General features: G+C 39.6%; 1 protein-coding gene across 1 annotated transcript in view; it reads right to left on the bottom strand.

Moving 5' to 3' along the window:
* The window catches only part of BRCA2 (BRCA2 DNA repair associated), a 41,314-nt gene that overhangs the window by 4,036 nt on the left and 18,849 nt on the right, over positions 1–18,429 (bottom strand). The window contains 14 exon segments of the mRNA XM_014889762.2: positions 4,448–4,591; positions 5,099–5,355; positions 6,004–6,139; positions 6,223–6,389; positions 6,616–6,817; positions 7,895–8,013; positions 10,797–10,941; positions 12,985–13,140; positions 13,820–14,171; positions 14,475–14,645; positions 14,994–15,181; positions 15,748–15,938; positions 16,916–17,310; positions 17,661–17,730. Of these exon segments, the coding sequence (XP_014745248.2) occupies positions 4,448–4,591; positions 5,099–5,355; positions 6,004–6,139; positions 6,223–6,389; positions 6,616–6,817; positions 7,895–8,013; positions 10,797–10,941; positions 12,985–13,140; positions 13,820–14,171; positions 14,475–14,645; positions 14,994–15,181; positions 15,748–15,938; positions 16,916–17,310; positions 17,661–17,730 (2,693 nt within the window).

Genomic DNA, 18,429 nt, shown 5'->3' with positions numbered 1-18,429 from the left:
CATCTTGCCACTTGACTCCTAGAAACTGAATTTCCTGAGCTGGTCCCTTAACTTTACTTCGCTTAATGGCAAAACCAGCTTTCAGCAGAATCTGGATAATCTTCTCTCCTTTCTCGAAGACTTCCCCTGCTGTGCTGCCCCATACAATGATGTCATCGATATACTGTAGATGTTCGGGGGCCTCACCCTTCTCCAGTGCAGCCTGGATCAGCCCATGACAGATGGTGGGACTGTGCTTCCACCCCTGGGGCAGACGATTCCAGGTGTACTGCACACCCCTCCAGGTGAAAGCAAACTGAGGCCTGCATTCTGCTGCCAGAGGAATGGAGAAAAATGCATTGGCGATATCGATAGTGGCATACCACTTTGCTGCCTTGGACTCCAGCTCGTACTGCAGTTCCAGCATGTCCGGCACAGCAGCGCTCAGCGGTGGAGTCACCTCATTCAATGCACAATAGTCTACGGTCAATCTCCATTCTCCTTCAGATTTACGCACAGGCCAGATGGGGCTGTTGAAGGGTGAGTGGGTTTTGCTGACCACCCCTTGGCTCTCCAGTTTACGGATCATTTCATGGATGGGAATCACTGAGTCTCTGTCAGTACGGTATTGCCGGCGGTGTACTGTTGTTCTGGCGATTGGTACCCGTTGCTCTTCAACTCTCAGTAGTCCCACAGCAGAGGGGTCATCTGCAAGACCAGGCAAGGTGCTCAGTTTTCTAATGCCGTCTGTCTCTACAGCAGCTATCCCGAAAGCCCAGCGATATCCTTTTGGGTCTTTGAAGTATCCATTTCTAAGATAGTCTATGCCAAGGATGCATGGGGCCTCTGGGCCAGTCACGATGGGGTGTTTCTGCCACCTGTTCCCAGTTAAACTCACTTCGGCCTCCACTACAGTCAGCTGCTGGGATCCTCCTGTTACCCCAGAAATAGAGATGGATTCTTCTCCTACATACTTTGATGGCATCAGAGTACACTGGGCGCCGGTGTCAACCAAAGCCTTATGTTTTTGTGGGTCGGATGTGCCAGGCCATCGGATCCACACAGTCCAATAGATCCGATTATCCCTCTCCTCTACCTGGCTAGAGGCAGGGCTCCTCTATTCCTGATCCTGGTACACGTTGCTCTCTCCCTGTAAATAGGTTCTTGAGGTTCCTTCAAGAGGATCAGTCATATCATCATTCTGATACTGTCTGGAGTTCTGTACACGAGAGACTGGAGCAGCATTGACTCTAGATGAACTTCTTGGGGTAGGTGTCCCTCTTTTCAGCTCCCGTACCCGGGCTGCTAAGGAGGAGGTGGGTTTTCCATCCCACTTCCTCATGTCTTCTCCATGCTCCTGAAGGAAAAACCAGAGGTTACCTCGTGGAGTGTGTCCTCTCTCCCTGCCTGAGGAACGCCGGCTCCTAATGGCAGAAACTCTTGTTGGTTCAGGAGAGATCTGGTAGTTGTTTTCCTTAAGTTCTTTTTTTTAGTTTCTGATGGCCCTCTTCAATCAGGCTTCGGACTTGCTCCACCAGCCGTGTTTCCACGGATGAGACATGGGTACGAAATGGGGCTGTGACAGTGTCCTCATAAATTCTTAGTTTATTGGCCAAGACGCCTACCATGTCCTCACCTTCCCTCCACTGCAGCGTTGCCAGGTAACGGGAATACATCTCTGGTCCAAGTCGTGCAAATCTCAACCACATCTGTGACGTGCACCGGACACAGTCTGGGCTCTTAGGAAATCTCTCATCTTCTGAGAAAATGATCTCCAGCACGGCCAATTCCCTCAGGCATCGGATACCTTGTTCTATTGTGCTCCATTTTCCTTGGTGCACCTGAAGATCTTCTTTACAAAGGTATCTGTCCTTCACACTTGTCAGCAGTCGCCGCCAGAGGCTGAGAGTTTCTTGGGTTCTCCCAATCCCCTGGTCAATGACCACATCCCGGGACAGAGATCCCAGTTGCCTGGCCTCACATCCATCCAGAATGGTGTCATTGGCTGCAGCGTCCCAGATGCGGAGCAGCCAGGTCAAGATGGACTCATTTGTCTGGCGGGTGAATTCCCTCCGCAGGTCACGCAGCTCACCCAGGGATAGAGAGCGAGTGATGATCTCTGGCTCTGTCACTTCTGCTGGGTGCGAAGGTCCTGCCACGTCCTCGTCAGTCACTATGCGAACTGATTTGCTCTTTGATTTCTTCTTCTGAACGGGCGCAACTGCTACTGGTCTAGGCTGTTCTGGCTCAGTGATGGTTTGTGTGGAGATGCTGATGGTGCTTCTGGCTTTTTTCTCCTCTGTGGCAGACTGCATAGACACGGACACCGTTGCTTTGCTTTTGGCTTTTTCCTCCTCTGTGGCAGTCTGCGTAGACACGGACACTGTTGCTTCGCTTTTGGCTTTTTCCTCCTTTGTGGCAGTCTGCATAGACACGGGCACTGTTGCTTTTTGTTTGGTTCTTCTCCTCTTTGTGACATTCTGTGCAGTCGTGGACGAAGTTGATTTGTTTCTTTTTTCCTCTTCCTCAAGAATACGCATCAATACGCCATGTAGTGTTCTGTTTCTAAGCATGTTGTAGGCTGTAAAGGCTGTGCAGAGGAGACAAAGCAGAACTAACAACAATATTGTGCTGTCCTTAGCATCCAGCGGGAACTCAACATTTCCAAAAACTACTGTATCAGGCCGGAAAGATTGGAAAAAATCATCCTTTACCCCTCCCCCCAAGGGCTGGGTGTGATTGTTAAAACCCCGGATGTAGCAACCTAGACTAGGACAAGCAAACAAAGTCGAGTATATATTCCGGATTATGTTCATTGCCTCAGAGGTTATCATGCAGTAGACATAATAGGCCAATAAAGCAATTTTTATACCATATCCTGGTCTACACAGGAGCATTACAGCTGGCAGATAGTTCCCCATGTGTGGAAAAATATAGAGAGCAAGATATAAAACCCATGTAAGCATGTTGAGAATCATGGTGAAAACAAAATTGTAATACTGACTTTCCTCAGCACCCTTCGTGCCCCACGTTGGGCGCCAATTAATGTGTTGGTTTGAAAGTAAAACCAGTGCGAGACTCCAAGTCAGTAATACAATTTAATAGGAGAAAAGAGAAAAAAAATAAAATACATGCAATAATATAAAAGAAACAACCACCAACACAGTCAGAAATACAACCTGACACCCTGTCAGTCAGGGTGTTGGTAGCAGTCCGTATAAATGGTGGCTGCAGTCCTCCTGGATGACAGATGTGGTTCTGTTGAAGCAGTGCTCCTGTAGAAGGTGCAGTTTTCCTCCGAAGATCCAGCGATGATGTGGAAAAAGGTCCGACTTTCCTCTGGGATCCAGTAGAAAGGTCTGCCCTCGGGTCCCAAACCCCAGTTTTTTATCTAGGTAGGAAAGGCTTGGCTCCTGCCCCTGGTTGGGGCATCTCCCAATGGGGTGATGTAATCTTATCAGTCACACAATAGGACTTAATGGCCCATTAACAGAATATATCTTCTGGAGGAGGGATGGGTTGTGAATAGATAACGATGATCATCCCCCCATCTTATCAGATGGCACATCAGCAGAGGATATCTCCCACAGAGATAAGGATCACCACCCCTCCCACATTTTAACAGATGGTGATAGAATACACATTTTTGCATTGTACCCCAGGACAGTTTAATAAACTATAAAGATATAAACCAGTTAGTCTATAAAATAAATAAACTAAACCTTCAGAATTAAGCATTAACCCTCCTTCTGAAATGGAAAAGGATGCCTTATAACCTTAAACTTAGTCCCCAGGAACTGATATCACACCAGGGTCTTTCCACCTCCCTTGCAATTCATGGCAGGAAAAATTTTTGTTTTGACTGTGCTCAGTACTGCACATCAGAAACAACTCACCACCAGCAACCTTCATGGAAAACTTGAGTACTATTTAAATAAATTTTTGTTATGAATGCTAAAATACATTTACTAGGTGATTGATACCTCTTCCCTTTTAAATCCTAGAAATATCTATCAAAAGACCAGGAAGTAAATTCTCTCAACAAAGGTGGGAGCTGCAAAATGCCTTGAAATAAATATGTACAAATCAAGATTTTTCCTTCTGTGACATTCACATTGGATAATCTTCACAGTGGGACCAAAGAAGCACTAAATCATCTATAAAGAAAGAATGATTCATTTTACTCACATCAAATTCAAAATACTTAAAGTATGTTGTGGAAACACAGGGCACAAGGGAAGTTTTTATGCACTGTTTGGAGGAAGGATTATCTATCTCATGGCTCCTCCTGGGGAATAATCCTAAACCCATACACATAGAGAAAGCTTCTAATCAGCTTGCATTGCCCTGAAAAGACTGGATGAAGTAGACTGAGAAGTGAGACCATTCACCACAGCTATAACACTTGTTTAAATCCTTACTGCATGTACTGCCAGTACAAACACAGCATTAATTACCAGAAGCTTACCGAACTTTTATCCTCTGCAAAGCTGCGGGAAGGAGAGGGGCTTTCCAAGCCACATCTTTTAGTTAAACTGGGTGTAAGCAAGAGATTTCTTCGTAGCAAATTCATCAATTTACTTTCCGCATCAGAGCAAAAGGAGGCCACATTCTGTAAGGGAGAACTGAGTTTGCAATGCAGAATAGGTGGCTTTCAAACTATGTAAGGACTGTATACACTACATTTATGACTTTCTTTTCTCATCATTATCCTACTGGATTTTTATTTTATATCAAACCAACAACAGAGAAGATTGCTGCACTTTCTGTCCATGGCAGATTCCCTATTGACAGCAACAAGATCTTTTGCCAGCCAGAGATTCTGTAGCACATCCTAAAGACATTGCTGGATGAGTTGAAAAACAAAAATAAACAAACTAACGAACAAAAATCAAGATATTCAATCCTCCAGGAAAACTGCATTAACATCTTACTCCATCTCCCAGAAAATCCCTCTCAAAGTCAGCATTATTTGCATTAAATAACAAGTGCATTACTTGTTAATAAACAAGTGCATTACTTGTTTTAAAGAGTTATCAATACTAACAGACTTTTTGGTGAAGGATGTAACACAGCAGTAACTAAAACTAAACATCAAATGACACTTGTACAGGTTTACCTCTATCACACTTCTTAGTTCATTAACCTTCTCTTGAAGATAGCATTCCTTTGGACTGGCTGAGAATAAAGAAAGATCTCCAGCCAACAGCACAGGAATTTCTGATCTGAATTCAGACTGCCACTGAAGGTTGCTTGCTGAGATGAGTGAGCAGCGCACAACTACATCTTCAATAGCCAAGTGTCTGAGATCTGTCCAGATCTTTATTGCCACTAAATTATAGCTTTCATCAGATAAGTACACCACAGTAGTGAAACCTAAAAGCAGGAAAAAAGTCTGAATTAAACCTTTACATCTCTTTAAGTAAAGGCGCTGTGATTTGGATCTATTAAAAAAAAGTCACACACATCTTGCAAGAGCTACATGGCAGCCCATCTGCCTTGTGACAGGTTTCTCATGCTTCTTTCATATTCTACACCAGCCCCCTACTGATTACAGAAAACAACTCAAAGTCTGTGTCTTTAGAAACAGTACTCCTATGGAACTTATCCTTTTCATCCAGAAGGTTATCCACCTCTCCCTATCCATGAGCTCCAGTGCCTGAATTCCACTCATTCCATGACACTGTACGCAAAAGAGGGAGTTCATGTACATGCATGATGGTGTTTCTGCAGATGCTGAGCACAGATGTGAGAACTTATGCCCACCATTTATGGGAAAAAAAAAAAATTAAATATAAGCTGCTTTTGAGCTTAGATCCTGCCTTACTAACTCCCTGAGCTAATAAGCAGAGACAGTTTTTCTTCAGAAATACAGATTTATCTGCCAGCATGTCACCATGACAGGCTGTATTAGAAGGTTTGCACAGGCCTGAGATGCAGGTACAACACCAAGGTAACTGACTTTTGAAATAAAGAATTCAGTGCTTATTCAATGGGAGGACATGAATGTGGTCCACAACATACCGGTTCTGCTAACAGAAATTACAACTCCGACTAAATCCACTTCAGCACATGGTGGCTGAAAAGAAGGATCCAACAAACTGGTGAATTCTAGAGCCTTTCTTGGAAAGAAAATCTGTACCAGCATCTCCTGTGATACCTGGTAAAACACAAAACGTCAGTATTTACCACACTTACACAATGTGATGTGTTTCAATGATTTTATGCACTTAAAGCACTTACTGATAGCTGTAGATACTGCGTTTTCTTGGTGGCTGTTAACTGGATGTTGGTGGAGTCTGCCCTGCCCCTGGACTGGGATGCTGACAGCTGGAAGATCCTGTAGCGAGCGCCTTCCTTCAGCAAGGAACACACGTCAGGCAGTGGGCGCCAGATACTCAGTACTGCTCCTGACAACAGCACAGTAAGCTCAGTTACCTGCTCAGTAATAATGTGAAGGCTTTTAAAGAAAATAAATCTACAATGCTCCCTCCTATCCAAAAGCCCTAAACCAAGAATCAAACTGGAAATATTAACATGCAAGCTAAAATACTGTTGGGAAAGTCTTCAAATCTACCTATGCTGGCCAGATACCACATTTAGTTAAAAACTATTTATAATTTTTCAAGAACTAACCTTTATGTTTTTCTTGCTTTCTGTAGTCCACCACATATAATCTCCATACTGCAGACACGTCCCTTTTGTAACAACCATTTGCTTCCTGTTCTGCTGACTCTAAAGCCTTCTTGAATTGTTCCTGTATCTGAGTTTGTTTTTTGTCATTCATCAGCTGCCTGTAAGCCTTCAAGGCTTTTAACTGGTCATCACTGAGATATCCCTGCAACCGAGAGAAAATGAACTCAGTATCTTTTTTATTAATCAAAAAAACACTGTCAAGATTTTTAGACAGCCTCTTTCTTGAGTGTTCAACGGTTAGAAACAATTTATTTCCAGCTGATACACTACTAGGACTTGAAATGAGGTATATTAAAACAACAGGAGGCAGCAGTCCTACCTGGCACTCATCTGGTGCTCTCTGGTCTGTGCAGAGCATTACACTACACGCTGTTCTTATATGACAATTAGTGAGAAGCCTGCTTGAAAGTGCACAACTAAGGTGAATATTTAATATAACAGGCAGGCTTGCCTGTTTCATATGAAGATATGCTAGGAAAAATTTCTGTAAGAATAAAGGAGGAGTTGCACTTCTCCTCAGGCTGCTGTCTCTGAGCTGACACAGTGATTTACACTAAAATGCGTAAAGCCCATCATTTTTCTGACCAAGCCTTCAAGACCTAGATGCCTGTACATGCAGCTCCAGAGACATGGATACCACTTTATCAAATAAAGGTATCATATCAAAAAAAGAGATCATATGGCTTTATGACAGTCAAGGATCCTCACTTGCAATAAGCAAGGCACATATTTAATTTTTAACAACTGGAAATCACCTGCATCTGTATTAGTAAAGGCATAAACACTTAAAAGTTATGATTTAACTGGAACAGGGAATGAAGACAACAAAGACAATATAATTATTCAAACAGTTCAGTGAACATGCAAGAATATGTGTATGAAGCTCTAGACTGATGAGATGCATTAAGTTTTCATATATGCAGGACAAAGCGATGTAATAAAATTACAAGTAACGTTAACTTTTAATTGTGCTATATCCTGGATTTTTATACCAAGAGAAATTGCCATCCAAGATAATATTAATCAATTACGACAAGCCTTCATTAAGTTTTTTTCAAAATTTTTAATGTTAATTTATTTAGCAATAAGCATGCTGTAGGAAATACCAAAAGGCAGCAAAACCAAACAGTAATTTAATGGTCAATTTTAGCAGGAGTTATTAAATTTTGATTTATTCCACAAGCTTTTCAAAATTAGCCCAGTAGGATCTACAAGTTACCTCCATATAACCAGGATCAGATGCATTCTGAATTGCTTCATAAAGTTCTGCACCATCTTGCAAATTACGGATTTGCTGTCTTGTGACTATCCGTGATCTTGGTGTTCTACTGGTTCTCTCTGTTGAGAAAAAGGCTTTATGTGGAGTACAATCAATACACTTTAAAGTGAAGGAAGAAATAATTATGTAAGAAGCACAGTAGTACTTAGGCCTTACCAGAATAAAAATACAAAACATGTATAGGAATTGATGTATATATGTGTGTGTATGTATACATATCAGGAAAATACAAGCAGAAAAAAAAATCTTAATCATTTAAATACAACATAGATTAGAATATTATATAAACTTTGGGGAAACCAGTATCAGTGTCTGCACTTAGGAGAAGGTGAGAGATTTGATGGGTTGCCAAGAACCTTCATAGATAACTTGACTACATTTTCTTTATGTCCATCACTTCCTCTTATGCAGCAGAAAAGTCTTAAAGACACCAAGATGTGGGACAGCAGGTACCAAAGGCCTGCACACGAAGCCTCCTCAGGACATCAGCTAAACGCCAAGTTAACTTACATTAAACTATTACCCTCTCCTTAGGTAAGTCACTTTGCTGCCAGAATTCTGATGAATTCCTTCAGCATAGCAGACTCCCGTGTACACAGGCGTACCAAACATAAAACAACATATGGGGTGTAATAGCAGTGAAGTTAAGAATTCCAAGGCCATCTCTGATTTCAACTAAGAATTCCATGCTAGAACTACTGTTAGAAACCACTGGCAGAGGTGGACAGTGTCAGCCATTACAGAATCAGAATATAGTTGAAGTGGAAGGGACCTCTGGAGGTCATTGGTCCAACCCCCCTGCTCAAGCAGGGCCACCCTACAGAAGGCTGACCAAGACCACGTCCAGTCAGCTTTTCATTATGTCCAAGGATGGAGATTTCACAGCCTCTCTAGCCAACACTCTCAGTCAACCATCATAGTGAAAAACTGTTTCCTGATGTCCAGAGGGAACTTCCTGTGCTCCAGTTTGTGCCCACTTGGCTGTGAACCTGTCACTGGACACCACTGACAGAAGCCTACTTCCATCTTCTCTGCACTGTCCTTTCAGGTATTTAAGTACATTGATCATATGTCCCTGAGCCTTCTCCAAGCTCAATGGTCCCAGATCTCTCAGCATTTCCCATGTCAGATGCTACAAATCCTTAAATACATTCATGGCCCTTTGTTGTAGTATCTCCAGTGGGTCCATATCTCTTTTGTAGTGAGGAGCCCAGAACTGGACACGGCATTCTGCATGTGGCCTTACCAGGACTAAACAAAAGGGAGGGATCACCTTCTTAGACCTTCTGGCAACAATTCTCAGCTTGTCCTCCAGAACCCCCAGGGCTCTTTCTGTCATGCTGCTTTCCAGATTTGTGGCCCCCAGACGTACTGGTGCATGGCACTGCTCCTCCCCAGGTGCAAGATTTCCAATTTGCTTTGTTGAACTTTGTGAGGTTCTTGTCAGCCTATTTCTCCAGCTGCCAAGATCCCTCTGGATGGCAGCATAATCCTCTTGTGTATCCATCACTTGTCCTAATTTTCAGCATGAAACCTGCTGAAGTAAGTACACCGCCCCATTCGCCAGATCATTTACAAATTTGTTAAAACAGGACTAGGCCCAGTACTCATCCCTGACATACACCAGGAGTTACTGGTCTCCAAACAGACTTCGTGCCACTGATCACCACCCTCTGGGCCCTACTGTTCAGACAGTTTTCAATCCACCTGCCTGCCTCCTCATCCAGCCCATCATCAGCTTCTCTCTGCAGATATTAAGGGACACAGTGTCAAAAGCCTTTCTGAAGCCCAGGTAGACAATGGTACTGCTCTAACCTCAACTGCCCAAGCCAGCGATTTCATCACAGAATGCTGTCAGGTTGGTCAAATATGACTTCCCCTGAGTGAATCCTTGCTGAATACTCCAAATCACTTATTTTCCTTCATGTGCCTGTTAACAGTTTCCAGGATTATTTGTTCCATCACCTTCTCAGAGATCAGGGTAAGGCTGACTGGCTTGCTGTTTTCTGCTCTTCCTGTCTTTTCTGAATACAGCAGGCACATTTGGTTTCTTCCAGCCTCCAGGCACCTCTACCAATCAACTAATGATCATTCAAAGAGGATCAAAAGCAGCCCCACAGATATCAGTCAGCTCCTTCAGCACTTTTGAGTTAATCCCATCATCAGCCAGGGACTTAGATATGTCCAGGTCGCCTGAGTGTTCTCTACCTTGACCCTCTTCCACCAAGGGTATGTCTTCCTTGCTTCAGAATTTCCCCTGGTCTCTGTGGCCTGGGATTGCCAACCAAGGGCTTTCAGTACTCAGCATTGTCCATGGCCTGTGTCACCAGAGTCCCTGTCCCGTTGAGCAGCTCCACTGACCTCAGTATCTGCAGAGTCATGCAATTACTCATGAGGAAAGATGCTTAGTGCTTGGTTTTGGTGTTCAGTTCTACTGAGATACATCCTAGCAGTGCCTACCTCTGGGTGAAATCTCACAGTGTCACGTCCCTGAAGGGAATGAAATTATGAATTCTACAATTTTGTAGCATTTCCCTGAGAATCATCTCAAGGATAATTTTCTAGTGGCCTGGCTACCAATATGTTCAAGAGGTGTTTCCTAGATAGCTGCAAAGACATGCAAATAAGCATGTAATCATTTTGTACTAAAATGTCTTGATACACAGGAAGCAAAAACCTGTCACAATACAAAGCAAAAACAACAACAAGGAAAGCAACCCCAAATCCCATTTACGCTTCTCTATCACCAGAGAAGATTTTTGACAATTTCTTTAGATTTTTCTGAAAACATCAAAATGTTTTTCTGTTTTTAATATGTGTTCTGAAAGAATGAAAGCTTTACCTTCATGCTTTTCATATTCTGCTTGGATTTTTGCAAACAGAGCTTCCAGTTTCTTTTGCTGATTCTCTGCATGCTTGGCAGCTTCCCTTTCTTCAGCTCGGCTGTTACGAAAAACGTAGGAACCAGCTGACGTCTTTTCCATCCACTGAAATAAAAAGACTAAAACTAAACCCAGTTTTTTAAAAAATTATTTTTAATATTATCTAGCTTCTCTTTCATACTCACTGTTGAGCAAAAATGCTTTAAAAATGAACAGGCAGCAGACCATAAGTTCTTCCAGTATAACAGATAAAAGGCAAAACTCCACAGCATTGGTTGGTAACTTGTCAAAGACACACAGAATGGAGCAGTATCCAAAACCAGATGATTTAACAGCTGAAGAAAACACAGCTTCAAGTAGTGGGTATCAGTGTTGTAATTTAGATGATGAATGGATCCACTGGTAGATACATTAAGATACAAACCACCAAACTCAATGCTTAAAAATACACCAGGACTGCATTCTACCCAAGCTGTCTTTCCACATCTGCTGTACTCTCGGTTTTAACATCCTAGATTAGATACTGTAGAATAACTATGATGCAGTTCTGCAGATGCTCCTAAACCTTTCCTGCCTGAGATGGTTCCATAGGACTAGAGCCTTGTCCACAACCCTGCCAGAACTGGCTTGCCTGATTTGAAGAGATCAGTGAGCTAAACAAGGAGATCCATGGCTGCCAAAAGTGGTCCCTTTCCTTCCCTTCCCTTCCTATTTTCTGCACAATTCTGTCTTCTTCCTTGCACTGGCTCTAGCACATATCAGACCTCAGCAGACTGTATCAGTTTGGTAATTCAATAGACAGCAGTACATTGTGTGTTTTTAATATTATTATTAGTTATTTTTCCTAGTTTAATGGATTAAGTCACCTAAGGAACAGGACCAGGTGAGCTCTGGGTTTAGAACAGGGAAGAAGCAGAAGTGTACAGTGAAAGCAGATAAAAGAAAAGTTGCAGGACTAATCCTTATGAGGCAGTGAATTGTTGAAATAGGCTCTGCCTACCTCATTAATTGCACACCATGTATTTCCTGCATTACTCACATTTTGACTCCTTTAATTAAGGCTAGTGTGATTCCTACACTCCTTGACTCTTGAGGTTAAAAAGAGACAGACAGCCCAAATCTTCTTTTTGGTAGCCCATACCTACTTCTGGTATATTTAAGCAAGAGTCTCAGTGTTTAAAAAAGAAAAAAGTACATCAATCTCTTGACATAGCAAGATACAAAGAAGCACTTTCCTCCCCAGCCTGGAAACCATTTACTGCGATACAGTTATAGGTTACAGTCCCCTTTCTGAGACCTAAATAAATGTTTGTTCTACCAGACAGTTTGCATAAGTGCTGCAATTTCCTCCATTAAAATAATGATCTAAACAGCAAAGTAATGATCCAAACCAAATGTTGCTAGTACCTTTGCAGAATTCATTCTACATCCACCAACAATAATATAATACCTTAGAAAGAAGGCAATGAAAAAAGAATCCTAGATATACATGCCAAGTATAACCTGCTCTGAGAAAAGTTAATAAAATATGCAAGTTATGTCCTGGTTAAACTGTTTACATCAAAAGGATTGATTACTAACAGAAATATTGTTTCTTTTTGTGTCTGGTATTGTTATAAAACCAAGTAGTTGCAGAGAAGTCTGACTACAGTATTTAAAAAGTCTGGATATCAAGTGGTATTTAAAAGATCTTAACTCTATTTTACACCACAATTACACACTATATTTTCAGTAATACAGAACTTACACAATACAGTCAGCTACAAGTAAGAAAAATGAATCCTACCAGTGCTTAGAAATATGTAATTTTTAGTTAATAAGTTAATAATAAAATATGTGCTGTAATTTTTAGAGTACAGAATTGGAATTCAATTATTTCTGGCTTTTTGAAGCTGAAAGCAAAGCCAACTAAAAGATACTGAACACAAACTCAAATCCTTCTTATAGCAGGATACTGCAGTCCTGAAATACTAAATACATGCACAATGCAGGAACCACTCCTGTTTATTGCATACATAATAATGGTATCTTAAAAAATAATTTAGCTCTCTATATTGTGTCTGATTTGAGGAATGATATAGCAATTAGTTAATATAATTGAGATCTCTCATATAATCCTGTTAGATTCATAATATACTTACACCATACCTGAACAGGGTAAGTTCTTTGAATAACCACATCAATACACCCCACAGCACCACCCTCACTGTAGAGTGATGTTAAAGGCAAAGGGAAAGGTCTGGGATCCCGATGAAATCCTAGTTTTGTGTGCCATCGCACACGGCGAGTGCTGTTCGCTGAGATCTGAGCAAGGGAAATGCTGAATGAGAAACTGTCACTGCTACGTCAAAGTTACATCCAACTTAGTTTATCTACAGGAATATCTACATATCTATTTTCACACTGACCTCACTAAGAATATATCACTTTTGCACCTGAGCAGATCACATTTTAATTTAAAGGTTTCCTTTCACATTGAAGAATGTATTTTAAACAGAATCTAAAAATGTGATGAATTAAAATTCTCTGGGAAATGAGAATCTATGATTGCTTTGTATTGCTTTGTACTGGAGGAGCAATTTCAGTATTATGCTGAAAGCCCTCTTTAAAGTTAAAGCTTTTTAACTAACCTCAAATGAGTCAAAGCCCTCTCCCACCAGTTCACCCTCTCACGACTTGGTTTTTCCACTCCCCACCCCCACCAATTCTTCCTCCAACTTCCATATTGTCTTTGCAACTTGGTGTTTAAGCAAAGTAAGGAGCTGGAACTGCCAAAACACATAGCACAACTTGCCAGAATTTTATACTACAAACTTCTCTTCCAACCATATTGAATAACATCCTTGTATCATGTCTTACAAATCTGGTTATTAAACTTCAGCAAAGCTCCATCTGTTCGTAAAGCCCCAATAACTTTTTCTGTTTACAAAATGTGGCTCACTAAGTAGCATCCAATCAAGCTGAACTAATACTTTTTATTTACCTTTAACATAAGGGAATCTGGGGCTTCCAGTGGTGTACATCCATTTTGAGGACCAACAAGTTCTGCTCCATGCACTATGATCTTCTGACCAACAGTCAGCCTTCTTTTATCTAAGAAAGCTTTGAGAGGTGGATCCAGAAGAGCTCTGATCCCATACCAGCCATCAGTAACTTCAATTAAAGCTGCTGCTTTTTTACTTTCCATGTTCTTATTGCTACTGCTAGGAGATGCAACTGCATTCAGCGATATGATTTTGGAAATACACAGTACAAGTGTTTTACCTGCTGCATCATCTCTTTCCATTATTTTTTTGATTGCTGATCGTTTACTTTTATCAACTTCCAAATCATACCTACAAAAAAGAATTTGTTACAGCAAACAAAATCCATCACATTGTTTTTCTTTAAACATCATTTAGCAAAATGTTGGTTACTCAATCTACATGATTAAGCACTACTGTAGTAAAGCAGATGTTTTCTACATTTTTGCAAGTAACACACACTATGTTTTTAATACTGCTATGTCTAAGTTTAACATTAGAAGTATTCTGCTAAGTAGTGAATGCAAGATAGATGTGCTTATTTTGTAATACTGACAAACCAGAAAGCACACAGTAACACAAATTACAGCTCCTAATATATTGCTAAACACATACCTATATTTCAACTGCAACAGGACCATTTCTGGTGTCAAACATCTGTTAGCAAATTCATGTGGGAAAGACACTTCCATGGCTGCCAATTTCCATACAATCCATCTGTAGTGATTGTAAACCCAGGCCTCTGTTATTAGATTGGGATCCACACCAGGAGTGTCACAAAGGGCTCTGCAGATAAATTGTAAATAAATTAACCTGAAATCCACAAATCCACTGCAAATTTTAAATTGCCTATTTTTTAGACTATTGACACCACTGAAGAATTTCCATAAATTTTCCGAACTGGCTTTTCTTTCTTTAGTGGTCAGTGAAGATCAATCATTAGCAACATTAATCTACATAGCAAATTTACAATCCTATAATATCTTTATTTACACTAACAGAGGTGTACTAAAATGCATAGCAAAAAAAACAGTAGTCAGAAGCTTTAAAATACCACTGTGTTGGATTTATTCTAGGAGACAAGAGAATTGCTAACAAATAACATAGTTGTCCCAAGTTCATAAGTAAGGGCACCTGTAAAACTCCTTTTTCCCAGCTCTTCCCTCATCTGTAGGTATTAGCCATCCTCCATCAGCAAGCTGCATTCCATTTCCAGCTAACAAATACTCCTTATTGAAAAAGTCTTTGATGAGAAACTGGAAAGATTCTGCATTTGTGCTGTTAACTTGTACACACTCTTTTGAAACACCATATGTGTATAGCTGAAAAAAATCAGACGGAAAAGACAAAATAATGACAATACAGTAAGAATTCAAGAGTTTAAATATCCAATCTTATAAATCTTTTAAATATTTCCTTAAGGTTGAGATGGCTTTTGTCCGACCTTGCCATTTCATATGTAAACCATGGAGAATGGAGGATTCCCAACAACCGTTTTAGCAGAACAGATTCACAGTGTTCTTTGAAAGTATTTAAAAAAATTCAGTAAGTTTTGTACTTTCACTGTACCAAAAGCAAGAGCATTTTCATGTAGATTTACCTAAGCTTAAATTTTAACTGTTCTTTTAAACCAGCTCTTCATATGCATTATAATTGGTGGATTTTTTCCTATTTAATTATAACACTAGAGATTTATGAACTTTATTATTTGGAATAGCCTCAAAAACTGGATATATGCTACTTAAGTACTGTAGCAACTGGTGTAACAGGTACTGTAAGTACTTACCTAAAAACTGAAGAATGTATCTATTCAAAAGCTACTGTGTTTTTAAATTTGCCAGTCTTGAGAAACAGATGTGAGACAGAAAATAAAAAGATATCAATATACCTGTTCTGTAGAATAAAAGCTAGGAGATTTCTCTTCTACTGCAGTTTTCAGAGAGATTCTATTGCTCGCAGATGTTTTAATGGCATAAAGAGTGCCTGGCTGTGAACGAATATTTTGCCTACATTTCTTTTTAATTCTCATTTCCTGCAGATCTCTAGCACAGCGGAGATTTGTCACCATCCAGGCCATAGCTGCAAAATAAAAAACCCCAAAACATCAAAACCTTTAAAAAGCATTATCAAATAAAGATACATACACTGTAGCAGATTCAGAGCAGCGTTTTTTCTGTGCCAATATGCAGATTTTTAGAAACTGCAAGTCTAAATATTAAAAGTTTAATGCATTTAGAAAGTAGGGTTTACTGAAGGCATTTGAATATTTATATGAAATGAATTACATATCCGTATTAATTTTATATAAGTCCCTGAACTAAACTTCCATCCACGTATTTTTCTCATCAGACTGAACTCAATCTTCACAGAAAACTCCAAATGGAAAAAAAAAATTAGTTGATGACTACAGAATCTATAATCCTGAGATTTTGGCCTGTTACTGCAGGATCTAATTCTGTAAATGTTCATACACCTGCTCAAATATACACAAGTCCTTAAAAAAACCCACCCAGATTATTTGGTTGTAAATTATAGAAATAACACACACCAGAACATTCAAGAGAGCTTAGAAGGCATAAACCCACATTCTTAAGTAGAACAGTTGAGCATTTGAAGTCTGTCTCTTTGAAAATGATACAATCAACCATTTATATGGCTAAGTCTACATTTTAATTAGAGAACAGAATGAAAACTAGCTTCTGTAAAAGTGAATGAAGTACAGCAAGACTAATCTAAGGTTCCTAGATTATTTTACTTATGAGGAATATAAAAATAATCAAATATCAAATGAAACATAAGCTATCTTGTTTCTAAGCACTGTGTGAAATACTTTTCATCTTCCCAATTAACTTTGGAGAGAAACAGGATATACTCTTCTAGGAGTACAATATAAAATATTAGGAAAGTAGTAATTTCCTAATTTTCCCACCAAAATAAAAAAAGCCTTAAAAATAAGCTTTTTTCATTAAAAAAGTCCGACAAATTATGCAAAAACCCCTTAAAGAATCAACACTGACAGTATTTACAATAGTTAAGTGAGTAAAATCTGAAAATACCTAAATTGCCATTTTCTAGGTCAGTGTCTGCTGCCTGCTGGATATCAGACTGGTGATCTTGAGGGTCAGCAGTATTTTGTTCAGTTCTGATCTGATTTAGTTCTACCTCCTTGGTCATATTTTTGCTGATGTTGTGCTCACATGTAGAAAATGTCAGTTTGGTTTTGAAGGGTGGAATAAAAGTTTTAGCAGCTTTGGCAGGTTTGCAAAAACTTCTTGTTTCTTCACTCTCTTTTGTCGAGGCCTTACAGGGAGTGGAAACCTCTGCAGCACTGTCTGAAGAGCGCCTGTGAGCACAGTGCTGAAAAATGGCAGGTTTAGATTGGAATCCTCTGAAGTCTTGATCTGGCAGAGTAAGAGTAGGATTCTTGACTTCTTGTCGTTCTTTAGTTGACCTACAGAAATGAAAACATTTAAGCATACAAGTCTCATCTTCCTGACAAAAATCCTTGTCAGGAGTTTTGTATTCTTAATTTAATAATGCAAATTTCTATTCTGAACCAATAAAAAGACAAAGTCTCTGATATTTTAAAACCAGAATACTTAACTTCTATGTATTGAGAAAAGACAGTGTAACAGGGTATAGTTTGTTTAGCATCTCACTGATCTATTGCAGCAGCGTGTGTTATATATAGTAATTTAATATTTATATTGTCATAAAATTATTAGTCTTTTATAAAGTTGATTGGTAAATTATTACTGTATATTTTAGACAGTTACAAAGAAGAACTCTAAAATTTCTCACCCAAAAGGCTGACAAGTTATGGGTTTTAAAGGCACATGATACATAAATTTCCTTCTGTCTTTAAAAATGCCTGTAAGATAATTAGAAAAAAAATGTTTGAAATGGCACATTACATAGAAAATAGAAATTTACAGCATGTTTTATCTATATTAATGATATGCAGAAAAGTTTTCAGAGTGGATTTAAACATCTTATTCCTTCCTGCCCCCAAATATGTTTGTTTAAACATCTTTCTAAAGAGATCTAAAGGATAAGTGCTCACAGTGCTGAGCTCTCAAGAGTTTGTGTTTGTGAGCAGCAAGATATTTTTAGGCTCCTGAAAGGGAAACGTATATCATATATTTAACTCCAGGTAGGCTCACCATTACATTCAGAACTTTCAGCAACTTTTATTCTTTTATTTGAAGTAACAACAGAAAAAGGCACATTTGCACAAACTTCTCCTTCCGTTATTGAAGGACATCTTGGAATTACTGACATAAGTAAATCGTATCTGCCTGGAATATAAACCCATTTGTGCTATGCCCTTAGGCTGCAAAGAGGAAGTTTCATATGAGAAGTAATTATATAGTAAGTATATTACCAGTAAGTATCTACTCAAAGTTAATCAGTAAAATATATTCTGTATATTAATCAATAAGACACATTCTTCCTATTGAGACTAGAATTTGTGAGATTTAGGATTTTGAGAGAGTGAGTAAGTTCCTCCTGAACTGGAAGTTAAACTAGAATTCTTGCAGAAGGAATATATTTATAGTCGATGCAATAA

This window comes from Sturnus vulgaris, chromosome 2 (assembly GCF_052056855.1).
Source record: "Sturnus vulgaris isolate bStuVul1 chromosome 2, bStuVul1.hap1, whole genome shotgun sequence".
Lineage (NCBI taxonomy): Eukaryota > Metazoa > Chordata > Aves > Passeriformes > Sturnidae > Sturnus > Sturnus vulgaris.
Note: the sequence above shows the minus strand (reverse complement) of the source record. Positions and strands in the feature narration are given on the sequence as shown.